The following is a 20,186-nucleotide window of genomic DNA, read 5'->3' as shown; positions in this document are numbered from 1 at the left end:
GAACATTTGCATCTAGTGTGTGTTTGGGAGCACAGGACCACAATAGTTTGTGCGCCTGTCTGCCTTGTGTAGGTGTGAGGACGATGGTGTGTATGGGTTGTGTAAATGCCCGCTGGTTGCCTGACAGGAAAAGCTGCCGGGGAGCTGATATGTAGAAGGATCCGTCCTCCACTTTGCTGTAATCCAGCTCACATGAGAGGCTGCCAGAATGCAGAATGCAGTCTTGGAAAGGCACTTGACATTTCTCTGGCATTTCACAGAGTGGACCCCAGAGGCTCCAACCGGGCTCCTAATAAATTCCCCCACTCTCGCTCCTTCCTCAAACACACATTAGCTGTGGCCCGGGGAGGCTTTGTTGAAACTTTGTCAGTGCTGGGACCCAGCTGAGACAGTCAGTCAGGTAAAGAGGGAGCGCGGAGCTAATGAAAACATATTGTCATACTAGCCATGGACGGACTCGAGAGACATTGGTCCCCTGCTTGTCTTGGGTCCCTCAGTTGTAAATGGTGGAACATTTCTGAGCTGGAATGTTAGATCAATGCATTGACAAACTTTACAGCTATTTGTCAGAATGATTACTGCTGATTGAACTTGCTGATTGACTTTCACTTGCAGTCCCACCTGTGTCCCTGAAGCTGTAGCCGCATAAGTAGCTACAAACTGTAGAAGTGCAAATAAAATGTATGCACTCAGCTTTGCCATATCTTCTTTTCAACACACTTTGTTCTTTGAGGTAAAACAGAAGAGGCACGATTGTCTGTTCCTCCTGCACTGACGATCAGATGATGCAGGCTTATTCTGCTTCAGTACACAGCTGCCATCCCATGGAAAACACAGAGCACTGCATGTCATTTGACCTCATGTCCAATGCCATCGAAACTCAGGACAGGTCGTCTTTAACTAATGGTTGTTAATGGAGTTTTATCAGAATATCCAAAGATGAAGATGTGTGTCGGACTTTCAGCTTCTGTGTTGTTTTGTGCTTTTAAGTCCGATTTTTGACTTGTTGGACATGTTGGATCATGACTCCAACATGCATCAAAAATGAATGTTGGAGCTGATATCACATTTATATCTCATTTAATTCATATCACATACAAGGGAAATTATAGATCAGGAACATGTAACTCATTCAGGTTAATGTATGACTAAGAGGCTGCAGATTAAAATCTCTTGATTACAACACCATCATAGACGAATGTAATGATTGCACTGCAGTGACGTAGTGTGAATTGTGAAATAGAGGAAAAGATCTGGTTAAAGAATTATGTAATTTGTGATAAATTCAGATTTCCTGAGTAGGTGGTGGCTGTGCAGTACAAGGAACCTTTATTCAGTTATAACCACATTCACCAAGTCTACTGCTGCTGCTGCATGGTAATACTGGATTTGAACAATGTGCTACAATACACATGTGTTTACTGTATAACACATGCATAACTAAATGGATTTTCTCAGAATCAGATCTCTGTCTCTAACTGAATTAAACTACATTGTATTTGCAGGTTTATCGTGCACTGTTCATCCTCAGATGAATTTCTTAAATCCATCAGAATCAATGAAACCAACTGCTAATCACAGCTAATAAGACACACACATTCAGCAAAACCTTTCCCCTGATCAATAAATGTTGATTCTCTGATGGTTTGCAACGACAATGCAGTAGAATCATATGCTACGTGATGCAAGAACATTATTAATATATATTCTGTTCTGTGTCTGCTTTAGGCTACCATGGCTTGTACTGTGAGGAGGAGTACAATGAGTGTCTGTCGGCCCCCTGCCAGAACTACGCCACCTGCAGGGACCTTATCAACGCCTACGAGTGTGTCTGCACACCACAGTTTGAAGGTATGTGTGGATGTGATTGAATGTGTGTGATTATTCTTAGTTTCAGACACGTTCCAGCTTCACAGTACACACGATAAACGTTCAAGATGAGAAGTATACTTTGTATGTGTGTGTGTGTGTGTGTGTGTGTGTGTGTGTGTGTGTGTGTGTGTGTGTTTGTGCACTTGGGTACCTATCCAACAGTGGACCTGGTATTCATTACACATTCACTAACAAGGGACATTTTGAAGGTCATACTTTAAATTATACTAAAGTCACGTCTAAGACCCTTATTTTTTTTTAACTTTTGCCAAGAGAACATCTACCAAATTTTCTATAAGAATAAAACTTCAACAATCAGATAGACTTTATCACACTCTCTCAACGTGATTTCTTGAGTCTTATATAAAAGTTGTAGCTGCAAGTGTGTGTGTGTGTTAATGTCTGTACTCAGCACTGCCCCTGCGGGCTAGAGCAGGGATTTGAATGACTCACTTGCATGCTCACGCCTTTTAAACACTCCATACTCAGTCGTACTATAGAGGGACTAATGAAAGATTGACATTGTGAAGAAACCAGCCTGTTGAAACATAACTCTTTGTTTTTGTGACAAAATATATGCGTACAGGTAGACACTGTGAAATCTACAGGGATCCATGTCTGAAGGTGAGTTGCCAGAACGGAGGCCGATGTGAGAGCACAGGACTCAACGCCTCCTGTGCCTGCCCTCCTGGATACCTGGGTAAGCGCAGCCACGTAATCAGCCTGACAACCAATAGATTAGCTGCCTGTTGTTGATTTGAATGCAACCTTTCTTGTCCCCTCAGGGGAGGAATGCGAGGTCGACATCAATGACTGCGAGAGCAACCCTTGTCACCATGGAGGCACCTGCATTGACCAATCAAATGGCTTCACCTGTCACTGTCCACCTGGGTGGGTGGGGCCCAACTGCGAGATCCGTAAGTCATCCTGTCAGGAATGATCCGCCCAGCTATTAATCTAAACTGAGACATGTGGAAAGCTGGATGTTTGTGTGTGTGTGTGTTCAGACCTGCAGTGGAAGCCAGCACACACTGAGGACACTCTGACCAACATGCCACGACACTCCCTCTACATCATCATTGGAGCGCTGTGCGTGGCCTTTGTCCTCATGCTAATCATCCTCATCGTGGGCATCTGCCGCATCAGCCGCATCGAGTACCAGGGCTCGTCTCGCCACGCCTACCAGGAGTTCTACAACTGCCGCAGCATCGACAGCGAGTTCAGCAACGCCATCGCCTCCATCCGCCACGCCAGGTCAGTAACAGGACTTGTATACATACAAACCTTAAGTGTTGTTACGGAACAGTAGTGGCACACGGTGGATATATATACGTCTGGTGTTGTTTGGTATTATTTATGTATTCTCATTGTGTAAAATTGGTACATTTTAATAATGTGATTTCATGATTACTTTTCTTTCATTTGGATTGTTCTCTCAAAGGTCAGTCTTCTAGTTGACAGAACCCGAAACCACAGACTGTTTATAAAGATGATGCATCTCCACTGCCTCCCACTATCCAGAAATGAAGCCACAATGTCCCAGATACAAACGCTGTCATCTTGCACATTTGGAGCCGGTGTCTTTTTGGAGCTGTGGTACCGAGGTCGTGCCGATACATGCGCTTGACCATCACGTTTGAATGATTAAAACCAAACTTATCCAAAAGATTAACACTTGAAAATACATCAGTGTGATAAGAACTACTTAAAATGACAGAAACCATCTTTGAGAAGAATCTATTTGATGTGTAACTCCATCCACTAACATGGAGGAGGCAGTATTTATGACCAATACTGCAGCCAGCCTATATGTGGCTATCAAGACGATTTGGCTTCACTTTTGGGGAGCTGTCATGTCGTCCATCTGTATATTTAGTCTGTGGTTTAACTTTGAGGTCTGTGTAACAAGGTGGTGTGTCTACCGATAGTACGTAGAACGTAGTATCCAGTGGTAATTAAGCCGAAATTCAGGATATCCTCTGCTGCATACATTTTTACTTTATTTTATGATATTCTGACTTTACCGATTCACTTATATTGCAAAATCGTATCTGATGCACAGTTGGTGTCGATGCTTTCTCATTAGATTCGGCAAGAAGTCCAGGCCTGCCATGTACGATGCCACCCCCATCGCCTATGAAGACTACAGTCCTGATGACAAGCCGTTGGTTACCCTCATCAAGACGAAGGATTTGTAAAACACAACCACATACGACTGCACATGTACACATATGCACACACACACACACACACACACGCACGCACGCACGCACACACACACACACACACACACACACACACACACACACACACACACACACACACATGCATAGAGAAAGTCAGTATAAAGTATTTAACTATTTCTTATGGAAAGAAACAACAAAATTAAATTGAATGTAAAAAAACAACAAAAAAAACATACTCTGTAGTTTAAAAAAAAGAAATCTGGAATTTGATACGTCTATTTTCCTGTCAAAGTCCATAATAAGGCTTTATTGTAGCATAAGAGCATTCTTTACATTATAAGTTATTGTTGACGGGCGACACGACATCTAACCTCTGTGTGTAGGTGGAGCCAGAAACACAGGGGGCCACATTTCTTAGCGTTAAACTGCGACAGCTCTGACAACAGTTCTTACAGGTGTTGTAGAAATAGGTGCACTGCTCACGGTGCATTCACTGTATCTTTTTTCTATATCTAAAATAAACTTCTGCTGTAGGTTGCCTTACTTCGTGCATGGTTAGATTTGATGTTCTCTGCATTATTTGAAAATCTTTTGTACTTGATTGTTTGTTGTTATGTTTTTTTTTTTTTCATTGCATTGTATTTTTCTCTGTCGAGATTGTGCCAAATATTTCATTTGTTGTCAGTAGATCAAATACACGTATAAAATGCTATAGTCACTGAATTTTCCTTTTTTTTAAATACATACAGTATTGTCCTGTTATTTACATGCAAGTGTACGAATAGTAAAGAAAGTGGGTTTACTGGAGTATTGTGACCCTGCCAATGCCACTGTATGTACTTCAGTGATATTTAGGATAATAGGTAGTGTAGGTATATTTCTCAGTGCACAGAAACATAGTGGGTTATACTCAGTCTACCTGTTAATCCCAATGTACAAATTCACGTCTAGTATTGACAGTGTTGAATAGTTTCTGGATGACAGTTTCTCTGTTGGAGTGGAGGAAGGGGCGGAGGAAGAGGAGGGAGAAGGATGATATCTACTCCAGAATATTTGTGCTTCTGTGTTCTGCCAATGGAAAACTCTGTGCAGCTGTGTTGTTTCCCCCTCAAGGTCAAGAGATGTTTTACCGATACGTTCAGCTAATCCTCTAATATTTTCTTTCTCTCATTTTAAACACAGCAGCCACATGATTACCTATTATCTATGTTGAATGATATAAACAATAAAGAATCAAGTGAACTTAGACTACAGTAACTCTCCCGGTGTCTTGTGTGGATTCTGGTGTAAACTTTACTGTTTCTTGTCACCGACAACGACATCAAGTGGTGGTACCTGCTTTTTCTGAATGAGGCTAAAATTGCATGTGTATGTATATAGAAGTATCAATCAATAAATCAACCAAAGCTGCAGGCAATTTTGTTATTATTATTATATTTATTGGGTAAGTAAGGGTTTAAATACAGTGCATTCAATATTTCATAACTACTACAACAGTACAACATCAACATTTGATTAGGGAATACAAATTAGACCTTGTTCTGGTTGCTCATCCACAAGTACTGTACAGGCATATGTCATTCTCATCACAGGTAATACTTCCACCCACATAAACTGTACATACTCATCATACAAGCAAGATCTTCTTAACCGATTAACCTAACAAACTGTCACTCCACTTTTTAGCATGCATCAGGGTGTTAGAGAGTTTTCAATATGATAGATAGAAATGTGATTTTATTATTATAATTTTTTCAGGGGGGGTATTTTGCCTTTATTGTGGGTAAGACATGCAACAAAGGACCAGCTCGGAATTGATTCTGCAGCTGCTACAGGAGGGCTTAATCCTCTGTGTATGATATTTCAGACGTCTGGATAGTTTTGTTGCATTAAAATGTGAAACAAAAATATCTTAATATTGTCTAAACACTGGAAGCTGAAGCTATTTATTGTTATTTTTTATTTATATTAAATAATAATAATTTGATTTATTGGGTTTACTGTGTCATGTAAATTCCGTTGCAGTTGCATGACGTTAATCGTTGTAGTAGTTAACTATTAATCAGGATTACGTTTTGGGCTGAACTTATTGAACTGATTTGGAAAAAAGAACGATAATAAAAAAGCAAATTCTCCAGAGTGTCTTTTTTTTTGCTAAATTCCAAGGTCGTAGCCACCAGACTGAAGCGTCAGCCGTGGGAAAGACAGTTGATGGAATGTGAAGACCCTCAGTGACCTCAGGCTTTATCCAGATGTTCCCCATGTAAACATCTCTAAATACAGAGCGCTGAGTCATGTCGCTCAACACACCTACATACGTACATGTGCACACACACACATACACACACACTGCAGGTACAGCAGACATTACTAATGGGTCTCAACTTTGCTTATTGTTGGCTTTGGTGGTCTTTGCCACGTGCCCTGCAGGGTCAGACTCTTTTAAAGCCTGCACCCTGATCCATGGAGCAGTTGTGTGGTGCTTTTCTATTTGTCAGAAACATGAGTAAGAACAAAATGTTGGCAGCAATAAAAATAATTCATTCAACAGTTTTCCACAAAATAATGGATGGCACTTGAGTATATTCCCAGACCTGACTGTGAAGATAACGAGGTCACTGCCAACCAAGCACGGATCAAAACGATGTGAGCAACTGAATGTTTTTGTTTTTGAAGATCTTGTGGGTATGACTGTGGCAGCTCTCCATCCACCATCCACTGCTGCCTTTGAGAGACTTGGGAATGATGTGAACAGAACATTCAAACTAATCACGGTTTTATTGCCACCAGTCACACCGGTGCCGCCTGCCATGTCATTTAAGTCAGGATTTATGTGATCATTTCCATTTTCACTGCACTGTGCTGGCAACACGGGTCTGCATGACTAATATTCTGAGGCATTTGAGTGCTCTTTTAAATGTACTATATAATAATAAGGGTGGCTTTTGGGGTCCATCTGAAAAATCATTCATTTTCATTCATTGAATATGAAAATTGCATATGTGTGTGTGTGTGTGTGTTTTTATCACAACTCATCAGTAGCTTTAACTCGCTGCATCTTGCGCGTTTAAAGCCAGAGTCTGCGCAGGTGGCGAATGAGGATGGAGCCGCTTTAGCTCGACCAATTGTGAGTCTGTCTCAGCTGTCAATCATGTCATCATATAGCATCAAACTAACAACCATACTTGAACATGTTAACATAGGTCAGTATGATAAGAACTTCCTAAAAATGACAGAAACCAAGTTTGAGGAAAATGGATTTGACATGTCCCATCCACCAAAATGGAGGAGGAGGCGCGGTTTAGGACTTGTAGGGGAACAATCCACCAGGATAGTTTTTGCTTTGGCCAAAAATTTGAGAGAGCAGTCGTGTCATCCATCTTTATATCCTGTTAAAGAACCTCAAACCAGAGTCAAGGCCCGTTCTGTGAGGTCAGAGTTGGAGGAGGGATGTACCTGTCTGTGCAAGGGGAGGAGCTATGGAGGGGAGGTTGTATTAGGTGTTGGCATAACCAGCTGGATCCCTTTGTTTTAGACTATGCCCATGCACCAGTAAGTTTCTTTCAGTCTAGTGTGTCAATTTACACTGGTGGGAAGTATCTAAGTAAAAATGCTTCGTTTGTGTACTTAAGTCGATTTTTCAGGTATTTGAGGGGAATTATTCTTTTTATATTTTATTTTGCAATATCGAGCGCCGTGACAGAATGTTGTAAATATTACTTTTTTGACGTGTTCAGCTACACGCAACATCTATTGCACATCTGTCTGTCCTCACATGCAGCTCTCCCTGAGGTTTCTACAGTTTTATTTGTCTGCTAAAAGGAATTTTATTTTTTTGAGAGGGGTGGTGGGGGGGTAGTTTTCCCTCACTCTTGTTAAACTCTATGAGGCAAGTTGTGATTTGTGAATATGGGCCATAAAAATTAAAATTGATTGACTGATTAATTGAGTAAAGAATATGTGCAGTTTGGCCACCTCTGCCAGTGTTAGCATAATGTGCAATGTGTGCAGATGTGAGCTGAATTCCACCTCAGGCTCAAGCCAAACTTGGCACTGCCTGCTCGACGCCTCGACTTTCCCACAGCACGTGAACGCAGCATGTGGCTCACCGTCACACAACAGCACGGGGAGCAGGCATAGGCTGGGAGCAGGCAGCGCCACCTGCCGGTCAGCCCTTTGACTGCAGCCAGGCGGAGCAAACACATCGTTGATTGTCGAGCAGTCCGGAGACTGGAGGACACAGAGTGGAGCCGTGAAAGCGAGCAGATGTGAGCCGGAGGACTGGAGGAGAACACGCTGCAGTACAGACGGAGAACCTGCGATCCTGCGAATATGTGGCAACCAGCGACGGAGCGATTGCAGGTAAGAAAAGTGTGTGTGTTTGCGCGCGCGTGTTTGTGTGTGTGTGTGAGAGAGACGTGTATTGTCGACAGGGCAGCAGCACAGAGCTCAGTCCACACTAACACACTGTGCATGGCTCCAGCCTGGAGACACCTCAGTGTGTGAGCAGCCACAGTCTTTCGCTCGTCTTCTTTCTGGAATCTGTCGCTATATTCTCGGTGTCTCAGTACGATCTGCTCCTCCCGCTGCATTTTAACGCACCTCTTCACGTTACGCAAGCACCGTGGGCACCGTGCAACAATTTGCACCCCCGCCTCGTCCCCGTGACCATCCGCCGCTGGAGGTTTTCTCCAAATGTCCAGTAGATCCAGATGTGCAGTGGTTGTTTGTGGCCCACAGGCCTTTTCCCCATCCGACACTGTACCTTCACACCAACCTGAGTGCAACTGGAGGCCTCCTCTTCCTCCTCTTCCGTTGTCACTCTTTACTTCTCCCTCACGTTGCCACATCAGGATGCTCTCCCTCCATTAACCTTGCAAGGAATCACATTTTTCAGTAACCTGTTAAGAAAGGGACACACACACACACACACACACACACACACACACACACACACACACACACACACACACACACACACACACACACACACACACACACACACACACACACACACCATCGTTAATGACACGTAGTTTGATATCCAGGGGCAAGCCGCGCAACGAGCCTGGCTTCACGTCTCCTGCACGCGTAATGCTCTCCAGATGTTCGGCCTCTGGACTGCCTGCCAAGTGAACTTGCACAATCCGCCCCCCCTCCTGCCCAGGCGTCAAGAAGATGGAATCACGAAGTATTATTAAAACCGGGAGAGGGAGTCCCGGTGTGTCCTCCGGTGTGTCCTCCGGTGTGTCCTCCAGTGTGACGTTGGGGGCCGATGTAAATGACCCCATAAACACACACACATATACCAACACCCTCCACGAGCCTACTCCTTTATAAATTGGCCTATAACTGGTTATGACCAACAATCATGCTTTATTTGTCGCCTAGCAACTTCCAGAGCTATCACTCTAGTAATGCAAGGTTCTAGAACTTGTAAACGAGCTGCTATTGGATATTCTGTTTGTTGAATGCTGTTCTGTGGTTTTTGGATAGGGTTGGGGTTAAGCCATTGGTTAGGGTTTGGCTTAGACCATGGTTTAGGGTTCAGGTTATGCCATTGGTAAGGGTTCGGATTAGACCATGGGTTAGGGTTCGGATTAGACCATGGGTTAGTACTTGGATTAGGTGTTAGTTAGTGTTAAGTTCTCTTGATGAGTCCCTCTGCCTCATCCGTCGACTGGCCAGTTGAAATGGGGGCTGGCTGTTGCATGTCAGTCAATAGTTTGGGCGATCAGTTGGTCAAGACATTATGACCTCGAGGAGCTATTTTAGAGGGTAGTCTAAAAGAGGGTTTTAAATTTATGAAGAATTGTTTTTTTGGGTTTCAGACCAAGGTGGTAAGGATTAGGCATTATGGTTGGGTGATTAGGCTAAGGGCCAGGGGTCCGAGTAACTGCTGTTCAACAACATTGTAAGGAGTTAGTGATGTGATGCTTCATATAAGTATTGATATTCAATGACTTGCAAACTAAAGAGCGACTGACATTATAAGCTAACTTTGGAGAAAATGTGACTAATTTAAAAATATAGGGTTAGGGGTTAGGGTTAGGGTTAGTTTATGTTGCCATTCAACATAAACTGATACAATCACTCATTATGCTGTTATTTTTTATAGCGAGCACAGCATGCTGTTTAGATAAATATGGAGCTGGAAAAGAGCTTTAAAATGAACCATTTCTCTGTGACCTATATTAAAGGAGATATGACCAGTCAAAGGGCTCTCCCCCAAAAAGTGCTTCAAACTGAATGTCTGTCCAAATAGGTTCACTAGTTATCCTGTATTTCTTCACTGGACATTGGTGATATTGTCGCAGTATTCAGGTAACTACTTGCACACATTAGTGCTCCATAAGAGTGTTGGATGTTTAAGGAGTAAGTGCACATGTTGGTGTATTCAGTCTAATCTCTGGGATCCTATCTGACTAAAAGCCATCGTCAGTTAATGTGCAGTCCTGTTTATGAATCCCTCAAAACTTTTAAAACTTTATGTTAGCAACTGTAAACTTGCTAAACCTTGAATATCATGTATTAGCACTACACTGATTTCTCGAGACTCCTGCCAAAAGGCAAGATGGGGAGCTTCCAAATTAGCATATATTATCTCTATGAGATTGAAAATAATTGATTTTTGGATTGTTATGTATGTTAAACTTGGAGGAGTCCGAGGTTTTCTTAAAGGGGGCATTCCACCATGAAGAACTGTTTGGTAAAGTTCAGGAGTGCAACTCTGTCTGAAAACTGTTGGAGGGTCTTTGAAGAAAAAATAACCCAGATGATGTTACCATGCATTTATGTCATATAGGACTCTCACACTTGCAAATAGTGTTCATGTCCACATCCAAATTTGAATTACTACTGTGAAAGTCAGAATTCTTTATAAACTCTGGTCTATCTGACTTTGTGTTTCCTAACTTAAAGTAGCTGGAAATTGAGCAGAGGTTCCTCATGTCAACCAAAGATTGAGAGAGCAATCTAGGGCTGTGACAGTGACTGCATTACTGCGGTTACCGCTATGGGATGCCTACCACGGGATTGAACTCACTGCCATTTTTTTTTTCTGGTGAAAGTTACAGAAGGGTATATGGTTTGTGTGTGTGTGTGTGTGTTACACAATGTATGAGCCAAGACTGGTCGTAGGGGGTAGTAGAGTGTATATGCTGACAGTGCTAGAGTGGTTAGCCACAGCCACGGGTCATTCCATGAACGATAATCAGAGTTAATAATCACATTTATGAAACATGCAAAACTGCGGTATTACGGTCAACAGCCCTATTGTTAACCCCAAACGTCATGGACATTGTGTTTTATTGTCAGTGCACTGTGACCCTCTCTTGACCAACTCTTATCTTGAATTGACGCAAATCAGAAACATAGGTATTACGAGGCAGGCTGCGTCCTGGGAGAGTTGTATTCTGGGACATGTAGGATCCTGCTTTATGGAGGTGCGATACTAAATGTATGAAAGGGAAAAAGTAGGTTTGTATGTTAAAAGAACTATTTCTGTTGGTAACCAACACTTGGCTCACATCAGTGTAGCTCCTGGAGAACAGCTGTGGCCCCAAAACGGAGAAGGAGCTTGGCATGTTTCTGCTGTACACAGGAAAACTGAATGATGAAACACTGAATGGCAGTGTTTAACTTGATGGATGACTTGGTATTAGCAAAATGTACCCAGGCTACAATAGAAAGCATGAATAGGTCCACATGGACTGCCAGGATCTTTTGGATCAGTGAAAAAAAGGTTCTAGTTTAAAATAATATGTTAAAAAAAGGACAACCATTCAAGTGGTCATTAAACAATATAGTTACCTGGCCATTTCCTGCTTAGTAGCCATGACGACCATCCTTTCAGCTTGTATCCTTTGCCTCTTCTGATTCAGGAACGGTGGTGTTTTCTGTAGCTGAATCCGTAAGGTGGCTGATGTAGAATTTACTCGTGTATATTATGTGTTGTTGTGTTTTGTTGTTTTCATTCACTATGGCACCCGTCCACACTTGTGCTGTCCTCTGTTGCCATAGCAACACCTGATGTCTTGCTGCATTTGTGTCTCACACTCGGTAAGAGGAGGATGGGGGTTGACGGAGGCGGTGGGGGTGAGGAAATACAGGTCATGGTGTTGGGAGTTACGCAGTAAGGGTGGAAAACTGCTTTTACACTGAAAATTAAGGGTGTTGTGGAATCAAACTGTGTTGCGGTGTGTCGGTGATGCATTTTGCCTCTGCTCTGTTTTTCTCTCTTCTTTGTCCGTCCTTTGTGTCTATTTCTCCATCCATCCTACGTCTCGCTGACCAAATCCCTCCGTCACTTTTAAGAGGCCACTTTAGTTTAACGACAAATTGCACAATATGCGGTGATCTGCACAAAAAATCACACACGCATATGCAAGTTTACTTCCTTTTTGAATATCCCGAGGGCTAACTTGTATTCTTTTCCTGCTGTCAGCAGCTCTTTCTTTAGCAATGGTTTCCACTTTTGATGCTTTAATGTGTTTGACACTGACAAACACGGCTGGGCAGACAAAAAGATGTGGACCTGACAGTGCAGAAATAGCTGACTGAGGTCAAACAGTCAAAACCAGCCCCATCTTCATCTTGTTTCTGTGGCCCATCTCTGCCTTGCTTTATTTGTTTCTATGTCTGTCTGTCTCTGTCTGTCTGAGGTGGCTCTGCAGCCTCAGCTATGCTGTTGAGACTGTGGCCTCGGTGGTAAAAGGAAATCACGGCAGACCAGCACAATATTGTGTATGTGTACCCTAGTACCTCCACACCAGGATCACTACCGTGCAGACTCTGGCTACAAATGACGTCAAAAGCGCAAGATGGGGCCACCCGTATCTGGAATATTTTGAAAACAGTCTATGGCCAGTATGTGTTATGGTTACTACCTTTCTCACATCTCCCAACTGTCAGCATTTTGTTATGTTGACCCGAGTGTTAAACAAAGGTGATTATTTAATCATTCAGAAAAAATAGGAATTCTAAAGAAATGATTCTAGTCCACATTCGTTCAAGTATGACCTTAAAGAGGTACAACTCCTTTTTCTCAAACGTTCTTAGGTTTCTGATCAATTGTCAGTTTAAAGAGTATCAGTTGGTAACTATTTAGATCATTTATTTATTGACTTTTTAAGGGGCCATGTCGTTATCTCATACCATCTTAATGAGTCTTTGTGATATATTGTGTCGTGGTCAAAATACTCTTGCAGCATCTGAATTTGGGGTTTGTTTTGAGCACTCAACTGAATTATTGTGACTCTCATCCATAGACTCTTTGTTTTGTGTTGTTTAGGTAACCTATTAGCTGTAATGTGACTAAAAAAAAGCTCTAACATTGACATGCAATTTAACATGCAACCGACTACAAGACTTATCAGCACCAGTTAGTGGTGGCTGAGATTGCCTCTTATGGATAGAATACAGACATTTAAACCGTAAGGAGACATTTTTTCTACAAAGTGTTGCATATTATGAACATACTGTATTATGATCTGTCTGACAGTGGATTAATAATGGTACACATGTAAATGGACCATTATTTTTGACATAGTGGACCATGTTTTGTCATTCGTAGATCCCTTTTCGCATCCCTTGAATATGTGTAGACAATTTAAGAAGTTGTGGTGGGTTCATTGTTTACGTCAAAGAGACTGCCAGACAGAGATTGCTGTCCCCAGGCTCTGAGGTTTGGGTACTTTAATACCCACTTTGCCCTACAGAATAAAATCCACCAATCATAACATATGATCATCGACCTTCTCCCTCCTACATGCCCTAACGCTCCAATCACAGTTTAGGTAAAAGGAAAAACAGGTTTTTGCTTTGCATGGGGACCTCCCACAGTCTTCCCAGGGTTGAACCCATTCAGGCAAATTTCCTCTCGTAAACTGTGCCAGGATCAGAAGGGGTGGTTGTAAACACATAGAGGGACAGCCGAGGAAGTCACACTGCTCAGTCCTTCACCACACAGGGAACTGGAGGGGGAATCCTACTTCTGGCTTTAGGAAGTAATTGACACCACATGCAGGACAAACCTCCACCTGTGAATCACAGCTCACTCCCTCAGTATACAGAAAGAAGAATATGTTGGTGTACGACTGGGGTCTGAGGTACAAACAAGGGCCGGATAGAAAAATGACGCATGGTTTTTTAGGCTCAAAGTAGAGTCATTGTTTGGAGAGACTTGTTTTGTTGATAAAACAAACCCTTTTTTCGTGAACAATTCATCTGATATGTAACTCTAACATTTGTGCTGTTTACTCACTGGCAAATGGCACCACTGAAGAAATAAGTCATTCTACGGTCTCCCACTGACGGAATATTTATATGCGGCTTGGTGATGTTGCTTTTATTTCTGTTGTTTTAAAGGTACCCTGTGGAGTTTTTGGCCACAAGTAGCTCAATTGGGTAATGTTTATATGACTTTATTCCCCTCTGGTTAGTGGCTCGTGAGTTCACTCACGGATGCATGAGATGATAAACATTCCTGCCAGTGGTTTCTTAATATGCTGCTGAACAACAGGTGGCAATAACAGACCAACATTCGTAGAAATACACCACCAGAGGGCACGGAAGAAGACTCCTAGCAAGCAACAATGCGAACAATGCAGGTTCCAATTATTATTATTATTATTTTTTTATATTGGCTTTTCAAACATTTCCTGAGGAAGAAAAAATGCTTTCAATGTGTTTGTGGGGCCTCAAGCATACACACAATTAATCTCGGTGTGTAATACTAGATCTAAACCGTAGGAATGCTACAATGTGGAAACCTTCCCACCAGGTAAAATACCAATAAAAACACTGGTGTTACTGATTACTCCAGACGTTTTACAAGAAGTGACCTGTGTCAGCTTAGTATCTGTAGAGTGCTTATGCTTTGATCTTTAACGTTAGATTTCCCTGTTGGCAGCCTTACTCTTGTGGTGCACTTGAATGCATGTAGATTAGAAGCGTTACCTTCAGATATTGCCACCTTCATCAGAGAAAGTTTGCAGATTCCCTCAGTAACATCAACAGGTTCCCTTGAGTCATTTGACTTAAATCCTAAATGCTGCCAAATGGAAACCTTTGCATTTAAATTTGGCACCGAATCCTTAGTCTTGTCGGTCAACTCTTCTTCCATCACATGATACAACTGTGCTTCCCTGCTGCTTCAATTTATATTTGTATCTTCTGATTACATCTTGATTATGAGTATTTTAACAATTGGAGGTTTTGATGAATGTGGGCTGTTTAAGGCTGTCAAATCAAGTTTGAACAAACTTGATATGACATGGCAATTTCGTTCCAATACATTCAAATACATCGATACAGGTGAGCCTGCAGATTTGTTGTTGTTAAAGAGTAAGGCTGTTGCCATATGGTGTTAAGCCCCACAGTGGCATGTGGGAGTTAATACTCCCGCATGCCACGTCTCAAATGTTTAGTGTTGTGATTGTCCGCTTAGGATGGCTTTGCTTGCTAGCGTTCTTAATTTTCATAGCAAAACAACGTAACATTACTGACTTTCTTTACTGAAAGGTCAAGAGGGCATTCAATAGGTCAATTGTTAACCAGTGAGGGCCCTCTGTTGGATGATGAGGCAAACTACTTCAGTCTGATGAGCTTGTAGACCGTATATTTTGAAGTTGAAAACTGTCATTACAGTTCGAACATTAACTTTTACCCTCATCTTCGAATGCATGTTTGAAGTTTGGTTAAAAAAGTGGAACGGTGGAACCATTGGGCAAGTCATGTAATTGGTGGGTGTCTGGACACCATCGTTAACTGAAAACTCCAAAGGGCACCTTTAAGTTTTGCCACAAGAGGTTGAGTGGGCGCTCGATGCTCTTTCTTCTTTAGTTGTGTATTACTGTCAATAGAAGGATTTTCTAATTTACCACTGACCACATCGTGATATTTTGCTCTTTCTTAAAGCTCTATCACACACTAATTGTCATGGTTGGTCTTCTGACCACATTGACCAACCATAGTGTGGTTGTGGGGAGAGAGGGATTTCAGTTGTCAAGCCCAGGGTGGTGGTGGTGATACAGAAGTTGATGCATGAACCAAACATTTGTACTGACCACAAAGCAGTTGTATTTGTTAAGCTAGTGGTGATTTACTTATTCCCTACAGTTTTATGGTTCTATTCTTATCACCATATATCACAATACCTTTTCTGTCTACATGGAAATTAAATGATTCTGATTTTGGTACAAGTCTGGCTCCAATATCAGGCTGGTGCTTCTCTTTTGAAAATGACAAGATGAGATGTAGAACAGATGAGCAGATAACAAACAGATTTCCTACTGTTTTACTCCCTGCCAGCACCCAACAGCCCTACGACATCTGGTTTAAAGCTCTGCAAAGTCTTTCATCTAGTGTGTCTGGGTTGCAGAATGCAGATGTTGCGCAGGCAGGTTAAAATATTGTTGAGAAACGGTTTTCGACTTGAGGTCTGCGAGCTCCCAACAAATCTTTATATCACTTAACCATGTTTTGAGCTTTTAGGATAAACCAGTAGCCATTGACGTATCCAAGGGGTGTATATTTTATTATTTCATTTTCAGACACAGAACATCTGCCCATATTACATCCGCTGGCTTGTGAACATTTTTTCCATCTGTTTTGTACAGTTTTGCCATGATAAAATCCCCATAATGCCTATTTTGCGTGTCTCAGTAGATGTGGCAGAGGTCTGTTTTTACCCTGCTATGCAGTGCATGAGATTGACCTGAGAACTTCTGTCCTGTAAGAATGCTCCCTCAGGGGGCCAGAAGTTTGACTTGCCATCTGTGACCTGTTAAGCTCATCACTGCGGGAGGCAAACTGCAAAAGACAATCTGCAAAGGCTCTCGACTCGATTTCTCATGCACGTGATTGCTCACAAGAAGTGTTTTCCTTGATTTGCGTGCTTATAAATAAAAAGTTCACGAATATTTACGCGTAGAAACTTTGAGAAATGATATGTAACATTGGGTCTGTTTTGGGCTATAATCCAGAGTTGGAAATATAAGTCGTTATCCCAGAAGTGAAGACATATTTCAAATATTGTGTGATGTTTGTAGTTTTTTAATGCAGGCCTTGAGAGATGTAAATATGAAAAACTGAAATGTTATAAAAGTCACAATGTTTGAGCTTTGGCAGTATAAGGCCTAAACTTTTTTCCTCCATAAATAAAGATTAATTACATGGACACTGGCAGCAGTGCATCAGTGTTGATGCTTTTTGATGCTGCTAAATATGTACAACTATGTTGTTTTGACAGTAAATGTCATAATTGGTTTCCAAAATAGCAAATGCTCTGATCTGGTTTACAGCAAGTTGGAATATGTAAAGAGTGGCAGTAACAACCTTTAAATGATGAGATGGAATGAAAGTGCATGTGAATTTTAAAACACATGGACTCTATTATCTTTACAACCATCAGCACTTTTGTTGTTCAAATGTCAACTGAAGAAGTTAAGTGTTGCTATGTGAAGAAGTCAATTCATTGTATAATCGTTTTTTTTGGATCACTGGTCATTATAAATCATTCAACTTTAAAATGTACATGCACTTGATTATTTTTAATAATTTCTCATAAATGATGGAAATAAACCATAGAGATGTGAAAGTACATGTTTTGTTCTGTGTAGCCCAGCTTCTTCATAATAAAGTGTATCTTAGCACTTCGACTGTTGTGATGGAAATTTGACCTGTTGAGACTTCTGAAATAAAGAGATTAGAGAATCATAGTCTTTTAAGTATACTTTATTCCTTGCAAGGAAGGTCAGACAATCATACAGCATGTGAAGAGCATTCTGCAGAGGGGATGACAAAGAGACATTTGCAGGCGTGTGCTTTTTATGCAGATGCAGTGAAGAGATGTGTGTGTGTGTGTGAAGAGTTGAACTACGAGTGTGTGTGTGTGTGTGTGTGTGTGTGTGTGTGTGTGTGTGTGTGTGTGTGTGTGTGTGTGTGTGTGTGTGTGTGTGTGTGTGTGTGTGTGTGTGTGTGTGTGTGTGTGTGTGTGTGTGTGTGTGTATGTACAGTATGTGTTTGTGTGTGTATGTGTGTGAACTGAGTGAATAGTAACATCCCAGGAGATAAGACACAAACACATGCTGAAGGCCTCCTGGCCAAGCCAAACCCTGACACAGGTTGAAGGCCTCTTCGAGGTCTTGGTGGGGGAGACGAGCACAGTCTCAGATTTGTGGCCCTGATGTCACCTTGGCAGTTACATAAACAGAAATAGTATGCATAAGCAGAGATAATATATAGTGTGGTATAATGGTAAAATGTTCCATTACACTGTAGAATGAAAACGGATTTGTCTGTTAGGGTTTGTCTTTTTAAAATTGGTAAATTGGCAGTTTGAAAATAGGATGTGTCACATCTCATTCATTGTCTTGAATGCTCACTTTAAATCCATCAAACTGGGGATCCACTCATGTGTGGACTTTGGAGACCCCTCAGGTCCTTCTGTGACACGTGTCAGTTGCTAGGATGAACCAGCTGTTGCCAAACACCTGAGTTATAGCTACACTGAAAGCTCTGTAGCTGTTTAGTAGATCGACAAATATTTGAATTACAACCAGTTAAATATTCAACATTTAGAATCTTTAACTTAAGTCAAACATTAGCTTTTTTGCTTCGTACCTATGGAGATCAGACCCCTTACTGTTAATCTAAAAACAGTATTGTTTTTTATAATCCTTGTGAGGAACATTGGTTTTCTTATGACGGCAGTCATTGTTTAGCATTTAGATCGTAAGTGTAGACACAACCTTTGTCTTGTAACCAGCTCAGACACGGTCTAGCCCACAGCAGCCTCACGGTGGAGACAGAAAACCTACCCGGGTTCGAGTTGTAGTCAGAAATAGAATCAATAACAGCAGTAACTTGATGAGGAGACTGTTGGGGATTGAGAAATAAAAACATTAAAATGCAGTGAAAATATTATGAATAGAATTCCAGCTTTACCCCACGAGTGGCCATCCGCTCAGGCTTTTGCTCCTGGTGGGGGGTGGAGGAGTCGGGGAGCCCACCACAGGTCTCCAAACACCCCCCTGCCCCCGCCCCCTAAACTCCGTACTGGGGCCAACCGCAGGAATGTGAGCCGCTGTCAGGAAGCTGTAAAGTGCTGACGCGGAGGTCAGAAAGCGTTTACACACATGTGGCTTTACTTTCACAACTCCATTTTACTTTTTCGCTGATTCCCCTTCATCTGCTGCTTTTTTTTCTTGCCTTATCTGCCTTTCATGCCCCCCTTTCTCTAAATTATTATTAGAATTAAATGAGGCATATTAGTCATGCTACATAACATGTCATTGGTTTACACATATGATGAACACAATGCCTGGCAAACAGGATCCAAAACATTTGTTGGTGAGGACAAAGATAAGAATACAATTTCAAAACAATGATAACATTTTCAAGGATGAGTCAAAGTATAATTATTATTATTATCATTATTATTAGGATGATGGTAATAAAACGAAAGGCTATTATTTTTCAGATACATTTTTGCAGAGCAATATATTTTAATGTAGATTCTGATGTAGTGGAGTTGAATTTAGAAACTGGACACCTGACTTGTGTTGTGAAGTTGATTGAGGATGGTCTACTTGGCATCACTGAACCAACAGAACAGCGAAGATTGATGATCAGCTGTATTGGCAGGATTCACAGTTTTCATCTTCTGAATATGTTGACCATCTGTTCTGTAAGAAAAGGACATAGTGCACGTCCAACATGGAAAAACTGTTTCGAAGCACCAGATAGGAAAAAGTAAAATAGTGAATGGGAGCATTTATAAAAGTAATCTGTACTTGCAGAGGAACGCCACATCAATGTATTTATTCATTATTATTATGTTAATTCCACATTTCTACTACAGCATTGTGTGATAAACATTTTATTCTTGTCAAAACCGCCTTGCTTCTGCTTGGAGTTGCAAAGTCAGTTAGGACAAGATATGTGGTCCTTCCTTTTTGTTGGTAGAAAGGGCTCCATTTGAAAGAGGTCCTCCAGTGAATGCAAGTCGTGAGTCGTGGTCGTGGTGGTGCATTATAGTCTGTCCGTCTGTCTTTACAGGATGGCAATGTTGACCTGTCAGACCGATACTCTGACTTTGACCTTGGTGCCATCAGCAGGTTGAGG

The 20,186-nt window shown here is 41.7% G+C and overlaps 2 protein-coding genes across 4 annotated transcripts in view; both read left to right on the top strand.

Annotated features, from left to right (window-relative positions):
• The window catches only part of dner (delta/notch-like EGF repeat containing), a 57,041-nt gene extending 51,726 nt beyond the window's left edge, over positions 1-5,315 (top strand). Inside the window, exons 9-14 of one of the 3 annotated variants that reach the window (XM_034604526.1) lie at positions 1,729-1,851; positions 2,459-2,572; positions 2,658-2,789; positions 2,880-3,126; positions 3,959-4,093; positions 4,146-5,315. In XM_034604526.1, coding sequence (XP_034460417.1) covers positions 1,729-1,851; positions 2,459-2,572; positions 2,658-2,789; positions 2,880-3,126; positions 3,959-4,070 — 728 coding nt within the window. In that variant the 3' untranslated portion in view covers positions 4,071-4,093; positions 4,146-5,315. The other 2 variants (XM_034604527.1, XM_034604528.1) reach the window with 2 other exon arrangements.
• A 2,918-nt stretch (positions 5,316-8,233) lies between these two features.
• Positions 8,234-20,186, top strand: part of pid1 (phosphotyrosine interaction domain containing 1) — a 31,318-nt gene continuing 19,365 nt past the window's right edge. The window contains exon 1 of the mRNA XM_034604548.1: positions 8,234-8,420. Coding sequence (XP_034460439.1) covers positions 8,391-8,420 — 30 coding nt within the window. The 5' untranslated portion in view covers positions 8,234-8,390. The remainder of the gene's footprint in view (positions 8,421-20,186) is intronic.

This window comes from Hippoglossus hippoglossus, chromosome 13 (genome assembly GCF_009819705.1).
Source record: "Hippoglossus hippoglossus isolate fHipHip1 chromosome 13, fHipHip1.pri, whole genome shotgun sequence".
NCBI lineage: Eukaryota > Metazoa > Chordata > Actinopteri > Pleuronectiformes > Pleuronectidae > Hippoglossus > Hippoglossus hippoglossus.
Note: the sequence above shows the minus strand (reverse complement) of the source record. Positions and strands in the feature narration are given on the sequence as shown.